Source organism: Neoarius graeffei, chromosome 9, assembly GCF_027579695.1.
Source record: "Neoarius graeffei isolate fNeoGra1 chromosome 9, fNeoGra1.pri, whole genome shotgun sequence".
Lineage (NCBI taxonomy): Eukaryota > Metazoa > Chordata > Actinopteri > Siluriformes > Ariidae > Neoarius > Neoarius graeffei.
The window spans coordinates 58637416-58651018 of NC_083577.1; the positions used below are offsets into that span (position 1 = coordinate 58637416).

The 13603-nt window shown below is 38.1% G+C and overlaps 1 protein-coding gene across 14 annotated transcripts in view; it reads right to left on the bottom strand.

Annotated features, from left to right (window-relative positions):
• neb (nebulin) overlaps window positions 1-13603 on the bottom strand; it is a 71610-nt gene that overhangs the window by 33115 nt on the left and 24892 nt on the right. For all 14 annotated transcript variants that reach the window (XM_060929954.1, XM_060929955.1, XM_060929958.1 and 11 more), the window contains 43 exons: window positions 13419-13523; window positions 13209-13316; window positions 12799-13110; window positions 12296-12502; window positions 12036-12140; window positions 11845-11952; window positions 11432-11743; window positions 11143-11346; window positions 10956-11060; window positions 10637-10744; window positions 10242-10553; window positions 9948-10151; window positions 9748-9852; window positions 9508-9615; window positions 9044-9355; window positions 8751-8954; window positions 8538-8642; window positions 8347-8454; window positions 7933-8244; window positions 7587-7790; window positions 7373-7477; window positions 7126-7233; window positions 6698-7009; window positions 6381-6584; window positions 5991-6095; window positions 5739-5846; window positions 5303-5614; window positions 4672-4875; window positions 4452-4556; window positions 4225-4332; window positions 3830-4141; window positions 3457-3660; window positions 3180-3284; window positions 2961-3068; window positions 2566-2877; window positions 2344-2448; window positions 2063-2161; window positions 1755-1856; window positions 1556-1663; window positions 1125-1436; window positions 906-1010; window positions 709-813; window positions 64-168 (listed from right to left, as the gene is read on the bottom strand). In XM_060929954.1, the coding sequence (XP_060785937.1) occupies window positions 64-168; window positions 709-813; window positions 906-1010; window positions 1125-1436; window positions 1556-1663; window positions 1755-1856; window positions 2063-2161; window positions 2344-2448; window positions 2566-2877; window positions 2961-3068; window positions 3180-3284; window positions 3457-3660; window positions 3830-4141; window positions 4225-4332; window positions 4452-4556; window positions 4672-4875; window positions 5303-5614; window positions 5739-5846; window positions 5991-6095; window positions 6381-6584; window positions 6698-7009; window positions 7126-7233; window positions 7373-7477; window positions 7587-7790; window positions 7933-8244; window positions 8347-8454; window positions 8538-8642; window positions 8751-8954; window positions 9044-9355; window positions 9508-9615; window positions 9748-9852; window positions 9948-10151; window positions 10242-10553; window positions 10637-10744; window positions 10956-11060; window positions 11143-11346; window positions 11432-11743; window positions 11845-11952; window positions 12036-12140; window positions 12296-12502; window positions 12799-13110; window positions 13209-13316; window positions 13419-13523 (7401 nt within the window). The remainder of the gene's footprint in view (window positions 1-63; window positions 169-708; window positions 814-905; window positions 1011-1124; window positions 1437-1555; window positions 1664-1754; window positions 1857-2062; window positions 2162-2343; window positions 2449-2565; window positions 2878-2960; window positions 3069-3179; window positions 3285-3456; window positions 3661-3829; window positions 4142-4224; window positions 4333-4451; window positions 4557-4671; window positions 4876-5302; window positions 5615-5738; window positions 5847-5990; window positions 6096-6380; window positions 6585-6697; window positions 7010-7125; window positions 7234-7372; window positions 7478-7586; window positions 7791-7932; window positions 8245-8346; window positions 8455-8537; window positions 8643-8750; window positions 8955-9043; window positions 9356-9507; window positions 9616-9747; window positions 9853-9947; window positions 10152-10241; window positions 10554-10636; window positions 10745-10955; window positions 11061-11142; window positions 11347-11431; window positions 11744-11844; window positions 11953-12035; window positions 12141-12295; window positions 12503-12798; window positions 13111-13208; window positions 13317-13418; window positions 13524-13603) is intronic.

A 13603-nucleotide genomic window follows, 5' to 3' on the forward strand; every position in this document is an offset into this window, starting at 1 on the left:
ACCAGGAATTTTCAAGGACATAACGAGCTTTAGTTATCAGTGTGAGCGGCAGGACTTAATTACCTCACTGACGATCTTTGCAACCTCCCTGGAGTGTGCCAGTTGTGGTGTATCTTCAGCTCCAATGTAGTGGCCCTTCTCCAGGTTGAAAGATTCTTTGTATTTCAGCTACATAACAATGGCATATAGATTTTAAAATGGAAAAACTGTACACACATACATCATGTAAAATATGAGTAGGATTTATAAGAGACTATCATTTGTACATGGTAATTTCCCTACTTGGAAAATTGATCTTAAACTCTGACTGCTTTATCTGTCTGATATATGACAAATTAAAATCTCAAAAATGGCAGATCTATATAGGAAATAAACATCTAGAATAACAATATACAGGAGCAGTAAAATATTTCCTTATGAAGTTATATGGGCAACAGGTCAGTTTAAGTAACAATAAAATAGAGAAAGCAATTCCTTTGATAATAATAAAATTAAACAATTAATTTACATTTTAATGGATGGTTTTAACATTTTGATGGATGGTTCACTCAGTTAAGTAAATCTTCAAGTCTACATTCATTTTCAACTGATCTGAGAACTGACGTTGATCTCACAAAGCACCATAATAATTTAACAACACCCCCCCCCCCACACACACACACCTTTCTTTATAATTGTAGATTATCTCTAAATAAAAGAAACACTTACATCACTGAGATTGATGGCATTGACCTTGGCCAAGAGCACTTCAGGTCGATCCACAACATTTGTGAACTTGGCAAAGTTATCCTTGGCATCTTTTGTGTAAAGTCTCTGTTTGGAGAGAACAAAAGCAGACATTGCTTAATACGTGTATCTCCCTATATACAGGACTTGTGCCAGTTTCAGAAAAGTTAATGACTTACATCATTAAGGATCTTCTGGGCTTTTTTGACTTTGACATGATCAACAGAGTCAGCTGCCACCCATCCACAGCCACGGATCCATTCCAGATCTACCTTGTAGACATTCTGAAAAACGTGTAGTCATACACATATTTAAAAATATTTCACCAAGTTATCCCCAGTAGTCAAAACTACATGTTTACAGAAAAAAATAAGTTTTTGCTAGAGTCTAACACTTACATCGCTGGCAAGATCATAGGCTTTGCGGGCCTGAATGACATCATTCTGATCAGGCAAGCAGGTCCAGTTGTGCAGGTACGTTCTGTAGTTATCATCATTAACCTGGATCTGACACTTCTTGGCTAATTCAAAGGCCAACATGTCTACAGGAAGGTTATATTTGGTCTTGGACTCGTTGAAATGCTTCTTGTACAGGGCATCACTAGCAATTTTAGCAGAATTAATGGCCAGCATGATCAGTGGGTCATCCTCGACACAGCGAGCTCCGATATGGTGACCAACTTGCTTACGATATCCCTCCTTGTATTTGTACTGCACAAAAAGAAGGTAGAAGGTTTTGCAGAAGTTAAACAGTGTAACCTAATATTTATTGAGATATATAGAGAAAAAAAACTTTCTGATTTTAAGTCATGGAGGTCTTCTTTACTTACGTTACTCTGTACTTTGGTGGTACTCATGCATTGCTTAATGGGAACAGAATCTCCAGGCATAAAATATGATTTGGCTTTTATGTTCTCCCAGTCCTTTGTGTAGAGATGCTGTAAGTGACAAAGTGTATGTCTTAGCTCAAGTAGATATGCTAAAATAACCCATTTGCACTTAAAAGATCTACAAGGAACTCTCTCTTACTGGATGTACATTCTTGGCCACCTCCCTGGCTGTGGCCAGAAGTGGGGTGTCCAAAATTGTGTATTTGGTCTTATCATTGTGCCAGGCCTCACGATAGCTTGCCTGGAAAATGAATACACAGATAAAGTAAATCCTTATACACAACTATAAAATACCAAATGTCACAAAAGACATGCAACTATATAATTGTTATAGCAATATCTTTGCACTAAACAAATATTCTTCCATGCCAAACTACAGAATTTGTTTTTTAGCATTACAATATGACCCAGGCTAGTATCTTAGAATTTTAAAAATGGCACTCTCACCTCATTGAGTATGTCTGCTGCCTTCTTGGCATGAATGAAGTCAACTCTGTCATAGGGAATAGTGTAATTCTGCTCATCCAGCTTCACACGGTAACCTCTCTAAAAATAAGAATATAAAAAAAACCCACACACAAATCTGTTATTTTCTTGTTAATAATAAATAAGCTGAACATAAAAGCACATTAAAGCAGATTTACTATTTCTAAATAGTACAGTACTATTACTCTAAATAATACTATGTCTCACCTTACAAAGTAAAAGAATAGTTTTTAGGGACTTACCTCAGCCAGGATATTTTGGGCATGCTTGACCTTGTTGACATCAATAGATTCATGGGGGCTCCAGCCACAGCCTTTCAACCACTCCAGATCGGCCTTATATACCGCCTAGGAAGAGGTTTCAAACCAAGTTAGCTGTGTGATAACAACCTGTCACTAACTACATATTCAAGTACTAGTGGCCTATAAATAACATTTAGCGCTCCTCAGATGGTATACACTTACATCACTGCGAAGATCATAGACCTTCCTGGCCTGTACGACATCATTGGAGTCTGGGAGGCAGGTCCAATTGTGCAGGTAAGTTCTGTAGTTAAAATCATTGACCTGGATCTGGCATTTCTTGGCATGCTCAAGAGACAACATGTCTACTGGGAGGTGGAACTTGGTCTTGGATTTGTTAAAGTCTTTCTTGTACAGGGCATCGCTAGCAATCTTAGCAGAGTTTATTGCCAGCATGATCAGTGGGTCATCCTGCACACAGCGAGCTCCAATATGGTGGCCAACTTGCTTACGATAACCAGTCTTGTACTTGTACTGCCCAAGGTTTAAAAAAGTAAAGTTAGTTTGCTATACTTTTGAGCAATAAAAATGCAATTACATATTTCTGTTTTACTTACATCACTAGCAATATCTCTAGAAGCTTTGGCCTTCAGTACAGCAACAGCATCCTCTTTGATCTGGTATGCTTTTGCCTTCTGTGAATCCCAGTCCTTGGTGTACAAGCTCTGTTAACAGAATAAGGAGTCAGTGAAGGTCAAACACTCAGTGAAAGCCATATAACAAGACAATGTATGGGAAGAATAGAAAAGAATGTTGAAATTTCATAGTTAACTTACATTGCTAACTGCAATGGCATTGGCCTTGGATAGAATAATCGCTGGTGTGTCTGGCTGGATGTGGATTGTGGTTTTGTCTTTGTCCCATGCCTCTCTATATTTCCTCTGTGAATGGAGAGAAAAAAATATATCACCAAAATTCGGCACTGATTTGAGCAACAGTTGTTCAATGTTTACTTTTTCATGTAGTGTAACTTTTTGATATAGTACAGTGGAATATTACTGTAATAAATGTAATGGATGTAATATATACTATATACAAATAAGACCAGCTTACATCACTGAGGATATCAGCATTTTGTTTGGCCAGAAGAATGGAAGGCAAGTCCACTGGACTGGTGAATGGAAGTGTGCTTGGATGTTGTTTGTATAGTTTATCATTGAGGATCTTCTGGGCTTTCTGTACTTTAATAACATCAAGAGAACCTTGTGGCATCCATCCACATCCACGGAGCCACTCTAGGTCAGCCTTATATACAGCCTGGGAAGACGTTTAAAACTGGGTCAGCTGTGAACTTTTAGAGTGCCAAAGGTGTATCAAATAACTGTATATATATATATATATATATATATATATATATATATATATATATATATATATATATATATATATACACACACACACACACACACAATATATATACACTCACATCACTGCGAAGATCATAGACCTTCCTGGCCTGTACAACGTCATTGGAGTCTGGCAGGCAAGTCCAGTTATGCAGGTAAGTTCTGTAGTTAAAATCATTGACTTGGATCTGGCATTTCTTAGCATGCTCAAGAGACAACATGTCTACTGGAAGATGGAATTTAGTCTTGGACTTGTTAAAGTCTTTCTTGTACAGGACATCACTGGCAATATTAACAGATTTTATGGCCAGCATGATCAGTGGGTCATCCTCGATGCAGCGAGCTCCAATGTGATGCCCTTGCTGCTGTCTGTAGCCAGCTTTGTACTTGTACTGTATTTGGAATATTGCAACAGTAATGAACATCCAGCTTTTGCATATAAATTATGTGCGTCTACTTAACTATGGTCACTTACATCACTGATGATGTCCCTAGAGGTCTTGGCAGCTTTCACTGCAACAGCATCTTTGGGCAGGGTATAGCCTTTCAGTAGACTGTCAACATAATCTTGACGATAGTATTTCTAGAAAAAGATAAAATGCATTACTGCTAAGCTAACATTAATCAATCAAAAAGGTTTATAACAAATGATATAGATATTTCCATTAAAAGTCATATCCTCTTCAAAGAAACTGCACTCACAGTGCTGTTGTTGAGTTTGTTCTGTCTGCTAAGAATGATCTCTGGAGTGTCTGGCATGATGTGTATGTTGAGCTTGTCTTGATTCCAGGCTTCAACATAAGCTCTCTTCAAAGAAAAAATTAATAAAGAGATGTAATTCATGATATATTTACACAATAATAAGTAATTATAAGATCATATTGCCTTTTTTTCCACAAACAAAATTAGGAAAAACACATACGTGATCCATGACCTTAGCATTGGCTTGGGCAAGAGCTATTGGCATAGAGTCTGTTGTGCAGGTAAACTTGAAGTTGCTTGGATGTTGACGGTATTTCCTCTCACTCAGGATATTGCCAGCTTTTTTGACCTTTTCTACATCAAGAGAACCTATAGGAATCCAGCCTACGCCTTTAATCCATTCCATGTCAGCTTTGTAAACAGCCTGAATTTACATGCAAGAAAACATAGAAGACATGGGAAAATACTAACAATATTGTTTTGGCTTCAAGGAAGAACAGACGTGCAAAAAGCAGTCTTGAGTCATAATAACAACAACAGCAGCAGCAACAACAACAATAATAATATCTGTCCATCCATCATCTGTAGCCGCTTATCCTGTTCTACAGGGTCGCAGGCAAGCTGGAGCCTATCCCAGCTGACTATGGGCGAGAGGCGGGGTACACCCTGGACAAGTCGCCAGGTCATCGCAGGGCTGACACAGACACAGACAACCATTCACACTCACATTCACACCTACGGTCAATTTAGAGTCACCAGTTAACCTAACCTGCATGTCTTTGGACTGTGGGGGAATAATAATAATAATAATAATAATAATAATAATAATAATAATAATAATAAAACCTCACATCACTGCGAAGATCATAGACCTTCCTCGCCTGTACGACATCATTGGAGTCTGGGAGGCAGGTCCAGTTGTGTAGGTAAGTTCTGTAGTTAAAATCATTGACCTGGATCTGGCATTTCTTGGCAAGTTCAAGAGACAACATGTCCACTGGGAGGTGGAACTTGGTCTTGGACTTGTTAAAGTCTTTCTTGTACAGGGCATCGCTAGCAATCTGAGCAGATCTTATGGCCAGCATCATCAGTGGGTCATCCTGAACACAGCGAGCTCCAATATGGTGGCCAACTTGATTACGATACCCAGCTTTATATTTGTACTAAACAAAAATGGAAGAATTAAGATACACATTTACCTTTTCATGTGCTCATATTTATCACTTTGAAATGTACATTTAATAGAAATTTAACAAGTGTCAGCATAAATAGAACTGGTAAACTCACATCACTAATTATGTTCCTGGATGCTTTGGCAGCTTTGATGGCGACTGCATCAGATTTAAGGTTATAGCCTTTCCTGAAGCTTTCCTCAACTCCTTGCCTGTAAAGTTTCTGGGTTTTTTTTTTTCAGAAAATAAATGGGTGAATATTAAACTTGAACACACTGCAATTTATGAATTCTAAAAAAAAACCTATGCAGAATAAGAGAATATATTACATAAAAATTCAAAACAATTATTAACAACCAATACCTACCCTGCTGTTGATAATAGCATTGGCCTTTGAAAGCAAAATTTCTGGGGTATCTGGGTTAATATGGATCTTGACCTTATCAGCTTCCCAGGCTGAAATGTATTGATGCTGATATAAAATGAGAGGAAAAAGTCATCATTACTAGTGGCAGTAACCTTATGAGGACCAGCTAAGAAAAACCCACTGAAAATGAAACATGCTAAATAAAAATGCCATTCAGTCAATAAATGCTTTTAATCATTTCATCCTCTATTCTAAATTTAAATAAACACAAAAGTAATCTCTCTTCTGGCAATTTGTATCAGATTGCTACCTTGAAGATTAACCTGATGCTAATGTTACCTTTTAATGTGTTTTCAATTAAATAGGCAAACATCAAGCCATTTTATTCACCTGGTTCATTATGTCAGCGTTTGTTTTTGCCAAAACCATGGGTATGGATTGCATGTCTTGTGTGTAATTTAGTGTATCTGGTTTTTGCCTATAGAGACGATCACTGAGAATCTCTGCTGCTTTTTTTGCTTTCAGGACATCCAATGAACCAATAGGGATCCATCCAATGCCCTTCAGGTCCTCAAGGTCTGCTTTGTACACAGCCTGAAGAAAGAGACAGTCAGCTGTAATGCTACAATCAACCTAATGAAAAAAAAACTTTTTAACAAGAAACATTCAGACTTATTTAAGGGTAACTTTTTTCATAACATTCTTACATCACTGCGAAGATCATAGACCTTCCTGGCCTGTACGACATCATTGGAGTCTGGGAGGCAGGTCCAGTTGTGCAAATAATTTCTGTAGTTAAAATCATTGACCTGGATCTGGCATTTCTTGGCAAGCTCAAGAGACAACATGTCCACTGGGAGGTGGAACTTGGTCTTGGACTTGTTAAAGTCTTTCTTGTACAGGGCATCGCTAGCAATCTGAGCAGATCTTATGGCCAGCATCATCAGTGGGTCATCCTGAACACAGCGAGCTCCAATATGGTGGCCAACTTGTTTGCGATATCCAGTTTTGTATTTGTACTGCCATAAACAAACCCAGGAACAGAAGAGAGAATTTACATTTTGAAAGTATAATTTTACACAATATCAAACATTTACACTTCTTCACGAAAACACTGTAAACAAAAGGTGCATACATCACTGATTATGTCTCTTGATGCTTTGGCAGCTTTGATAGCAATAGCATCACTACGCAGGTCATAACCCTCCTTCTTGGCTTCTTCATTGGCAAGTTTATACCTTTTCTGTTAGTGGAAAAACTGAACTTATTATTATTGCAAAATTAACTGCATTTGAGCTTCAAATAATGTAGGTAAACAAAGAATGGCAAATGCAAGTTACTTGCCCTCAATATCAAGGATATTACAAGGGAAAATGTCTTACCTCACTGTAATTGATATTGTTTTGTTTTGCCAGCAAAATGTCCATGGCATCAGGCATAATATGAATATTGGTCTTCTCCTTGTCCCAGGCCTCGGTGTAAAGCTTCTGTAGTAGACAATTAAAATAACAATGTTAAGATTTGTCAAGTTACTGAAAGATTTAAATGTATGATCTGAGGGAAAATATCCAGTATTAGTTTAAATTTTTACTGCACCTTATTGCCAATAGTAGCATTGGCTTTGGCCAAGACCAGTGGCATGTCTTCAGTTGTGCTTGTGTGTCTGAAGTTGCTTGGATGCTGACGATACTTTCTTTCATTTAAAGCCTCTCCAGCTTTCTTCACTTTTTCAACATCAATTGAACCAATTGGGATCCAACCAATGCCTTGTAGCCATTTTAGGTCAGCCTTATACACAACCTAAGCATCAAGAATTAAAAATAATAATAATAATTAGTGAAATTAAACAACGCCAAATGGGTCTAATACTACATGATGGTATTGCTCAAAGTTTTAAATTGTTGATCCAAAACCTATGTGACGTCCAAAAAAATACACTTACATCACTCTGGAGGTCATAGGCCTGTCTGGCCTGTACAACATCATTGGAGTCTGGTAGGCAGGTCCAGTTGTGTAGGTAAGTTCTGTAATTAGCATCATTGACCTGGATCTGGTTTTTCTTGGCCAGTTCAAATGCCAGCATGTCCACTGGAAGGTGGAATTTGGTCTTGGACATGTTGAAGTCTTTCTTGTACAGGAAATCACTAGCAATCTTAGCAGAGTTCAAAGCCAACATGAGCAGTGGGTCATCCTGGATGCTCAGGGCTCCAATGTGGTGGCCAACTTGCTTACGATACCCAGTTTTATACTTGTACTACAGGGGAAAGATAATTGAGACATTAATTTTTACATCAATTACATTATTTACATCAATGTTTAATGTGCAATTAAGTGTTTATTATAACAGACAACTCACATCACTGATGATATCTCTGGAAGCCTTAGCAGCTTTGATTGAAATAGCATCACTGCGCATGTCATAGCCCTTCTTTTTAGCCTCTTCATTAGCAAGTTTGTATTGTTTCTAGATAAGCAAGTAGAAAATTAGAAGGTAGTGAGGGGGTACCTATAGGAGTAGTAATCCTTGTGTCTCTCTCTGAATCTTACCAGGCTGTAGTTAAGTTTATTCTGTTTTGCAAGGAGCACCTCCATTGTATCTGGCATGACGTGAACCTTGGTCTTATCACTCTCCCATGCTGCAATGTAATTTCTCTATGGTGTGAAAATGCAAACATTTATATACATCAAAATGTAAATAAAAACAGGGGTACGCAGTTTAAAGATGAACAAAGTCTGCAGGACTGCTTCTTGAAAGACCACCTTGTTCATGATGTCATTATTGGCTTTGGCCAAGACCATTGGCACGTCTTCAGTTGTGCTTGTGTGTCTGAAGTTGCTTGGATGCTGACGATACTTCCTTTCACTTAAAGCCTCTCCAGCTTTCTTGACTTTCTCAACATCAAGTGAACCAATTGGGATCCAGCCAATGCCTTGTAGCCATTTCAGATCTGACTTATACACAGCCTGTAAAGTGGAAGCAATAGGAAATCCATTTAGCGAAGTTCACGTTTAGAAGAAACATAGGAACAAATGAATTCAGATGAAAAACTTACATCACTCTGGAGATCATAGACCTTCCTGGCCTGTACAACATCATTGGAGTCTGGTAGGCAGGTCCAGTTGTGTAGGTAAGTTCTGTAGTTAGCATCATTGACCTGGATCTGGTTTTTCTTGGCCAGTTCAAATGCCAGCATGTCCACTGGAAGGTGGAATTTGGTCTTGGACATGTTGAAGTCTTTCTTGTACAGGGCATCACTAGCAATCTTAGCAGAGTTCAAAGCCAACATGAGCAGTGGGTCATCCTGGACGCTCAGGGCTCCAATGTGGTGGCCAACTTGCTTACGATATCCAGTTTTGTACTTGTACTGCCATACAAAAGTTTGAATGAAAGCAGAATGAAATAGAACATTCAAGCTATAATTTTACAAAAACTTTTCACAAAACAAATAAATTTTCTTGGAATACAAATGCACACACATGTATGCTTTTCAATTTCCTGTGATAAGGAAACACTTACATCACTGATGATATCTCTGGAGGCCTTTGCTGCTTTGATAGAAATGGCATCATTCCGCAAATCATAACCCTTCTTCTTAGCCTCTTCATTGGCAAGTTTGTACAGTTTCTGAGAGGTGATATGTGAGAAACATTATTATTTATATTAAAAATTTTAGGAATTACAAAAACATATCAAATCAACTACTCATGATGGAAAGTTCTTAGCATTTACATGTTATATAATCTTTACAAGACTAACCTCACTGTAGTTGAGCTTGTTCTGTTTTGCATGGAGCACTTCTATTGCATCTGGCATGACATGGATATTTGTCTTATCATTCTCCCAGGCTTCGATATATGACCTCTAGCAGAATCCATTTAATAGAAAACAGTTAAACACAAATTATTATATTTACAAAATAATTTCACTTACATGCTTGAAGTCAGTGTAACCTGCACCTTGTTCATGATATTATTATTGGCTTTAGCCAAGACCATTGGGATGTCTTCAGTTGTGCTTGTGTATCTGAAGTTGCTTGGGTGTTGACGATACAGTCGTTCACTCAAAGCCTCTCCAGCTTTCCTGACTTTCTCAACATCAAGTGAACCAATGGGGATCCATCCCAGGCCTTGTAGCCATTTCAGATCTGCCTTATACACAGCCTGTAGATTGAAGGTAATAGAAACTTAACTGGTTGAAAATCAGATGTGTAAAGAAATCGAAAAGCGACTTTACCAAATGAAATAACTTACATCACTCTGGAGGTCGTAGACCTTCCTGGCCTGTACAACATCATTGGAGTCTGGTAGGCAGGTCCAGTTATGTAGGTAAGTTCTGTAGTTAGCATCGTTGACCTGGATCTGGTTTTTCTTGGCGAGTTCAAATGCCAGCATGTCCACTGGAAGGTGGAATTTGGTCTTGGACATGTTGAAGTCTTTCTTGTACAAAGCATCACTAGCAATCTTAGCAGAGTTCAGAGCAAGCATGAGCAGTGGGTCATCCTGGATGCTCCGGGCTCCAACGTGGTGGCCAACTTGCTTACGATATCCAGTTTTGTACTTGTACTATAAACATTGCAAGCCAGTTCAGTATAATGAAAAACATCTTAAAAATGATAAGCAATGTTTTTGTAGCTCTTAAAACTTACATCACTAGCAATATCCCGGGAGGTTCTCGCAGCAATAATAGAAATGGCATCGTTACGCATGTCATAACCTTTTTTCTTGGCCAGTTCATGGGCTAGTTTGTATTGTTTCTGGAGAAAAACACAATCAAATTACTACATTTATTTACATACAGAAACATTAATTTTGTAAAGCACTTGCTGTTGTTTCTATCGTAAACAAATCATTGTCTTGTGTTCTGTGGAATCAATTTATAAAATATAGCAACTACAAATTTTATTAAATTTTAATAAAATGTTATGTTAAGAGCAACAGCTTCAAGCATACAGTAAAGATACTAACCTCACTATAATTTACTTTGTTCTGTTTTGCAAGGACCACATCCATTGCATCTGGCATGATGTGGATCTTGGTCTTATCATTCTCCCAGGCTTGGACATAAGTTTTCTGAAGGCAAATAACAGATGTTATAACACTTGCATTTATCTGCACAATAAGTAATTAAATAAGCAAGTAAAACAAATATTACTTTGTTCATGATGTCATTATTGGCTTTGGCCAAAACCAGTGGCATGTCTTCAATTGTGGTTGTGTGTCTGAAGTTGCTTGGGGGTTGACGATACTTTTTTTCACTCAAAGCCTCTCCAGCTTTCCTGACTTTCTCGACATCAAGTGAACCAATGGGGATCCATCCCAGGCCTTGTAGCCATTTCAGATCTGACTTATACACAGCCTGTGAAATGAAAGCAATAGGAAATCTACTTTAAAAAGTTCCAACATAGAATGTACACATTAACAAACCTGGATGAAACACTTACATCACTCTGGAGATCATAGACCTTCCTGGCCTGTACAACATCATTGGAGTCTGGTAGGCAGGTCCAGTTGTGTAGGTAAGTTCTGTAGTTAGCATCATTGACCTGGATCTGGTTTTTCTTGGCCAGTTCAAATGCCAGCATGTCCACTGGAAGGTGGAATTTGGTCTTGGACATGTTGAAGTCTTTCTTGTACAGGGCATCACTAGCAATCTTAGCAGAGTTCAGAGCAAGCATGAGCAGTGGGTCATCCTGGATGCTCCGGGCTCCTATGTGGTGGCCAACTTGCTTACGATATCCAGTTTTGTATTTGTACTGTTCAAAAATAAAAAGAGATTCATTTTTTTCTATACACTGCAATCAATCCAGGTACACATGGATAATATTTATTGTGTCCTAATTAAAGAGAAACATACATCACTAGCGATAATTGTGGACGTCTTGGCTGCCTGAATTGAAATAGCATCATTGCGCATGTCATAGCCTTTCTTCTTTGCCAGTTCATTGGCAAGCTTGTACAGTTTCTAAAGAATAGAAGATAAGAAGTCAGTAATCGGTTTGCATCACAACTAGGTTATGTGAAGGCTATGCATTTGGGATTACAAACCTCACTGTAATTGGCTTTATTCTGACGTGCAAGAGTGACATCCATAGCATCTGGCATAATATGGATTGATGTTTTGTCATTCTCCCAGGCCTCAATATAGCTTTTCTGTGAAAGACATGTTTAAAGTATTTAATACAATGAGCATATAAGCTCTGTATTATACTTGCATTATTAATAATTAAGTTATTGATCAATCCCATTTATCTGACGACATAACCTAAAAACCTAAAAACAATAATATTGAAAGTGACCTAAATCACCTTGTTCATGATCTGATTGTTGGCTGCAGCCAGAGTCAGGTCCATGGAGGACATATCTTTGGTGAATTTGTAGTTGCTGGGGTGTGTACGATAGAGTTTCTCACTACCTATCCGACTAGCGGTTTTGGCTTTCTCCACATCCAATGAGCCAATGGGAACCCATCCTATTCCTTTTATGTAGTTGTTGTATTCACTCTTATACACATTCTGTGAAATGACAAAGCAGTGAACATATTTCATAAGTTTAAAATCAATTAGTTTAAACTAAAGATTAATGTGACGTTATTAGCCACCATTTAGCTACTAAAACACACAATATAATGCTAATGTATTATTTATAATGTTACTGTGTAAATTATAGATTTAAAACTTTCATAGATTAATCTCATTTGTATAAAATCAGTGGTGTGCAAAATCTTATAGAATGCAAGTTTAATAATAAGGACTGCATTTTTTTTAAAATACATGAAATCAGACAGACTAACATGTCAATCTGCACTCACATCACTAGCAATCGTCTGCATGTTGCGAGCCAGCTCCAGGCTCATGGCATCAGGCAGGACTGTGTAACGAGGAAAGTGCTGTTTGTAACCAGCATAGGTTTGCACAGCAGATGCCTGCTTAGCCTGTGCAACACTCCACATGTCCACAGGAGAGTGGAACTTCAGCTTAGCCTTGTGATAGTCCTTCTTGTAGTTCTTATCACTCTGGATTTTAGCCACTTCCATGTAGTGCACCAACAGGGGGTCGTCCTGAAGACTGCGGAAGCCAACATGGTGGCCTCTGGCCTTCTGATAATCCAGTTTATACTTGTACTATTAAAAGTAAAATAACAAATTAGATCAGGCAAAGACAGGCACCGGCTATGAAAAGGTAATCAGATAATGATTCAGTCCTTCAAGTAGGTGCTCACATCACTGGCAATGCGTGTTGAAGCTTTGGCTGCAACCAAAGGTATAGCATCCACTCGGAGGTCATAACCCTTCTTCTTTGCAGCTTCCATTCCAGCTTTGTAGGCTTTCTGAAATGAAATGTCATGGACATAAAGATTAGAATGGTCAACAAATTAAGTTTCTAGGACCAAGACTGAGAACGAGTGCTGTAACATTCAATTTATATGTACCTGACTCATAGTTATTGCATTGGCCTTTGCCAGAAGAATCTCTGGGCTGTCAGGCATGATGTGGATCTTAATCTTGTCCTTTTCCCAACCAGCTGTATATGCTTGCTGCAATTAAAAACATACAATATAGCCAATTACCAACCAGAGAAACCACTACATTAATAAAAGTGTAAAAAGATATTTTG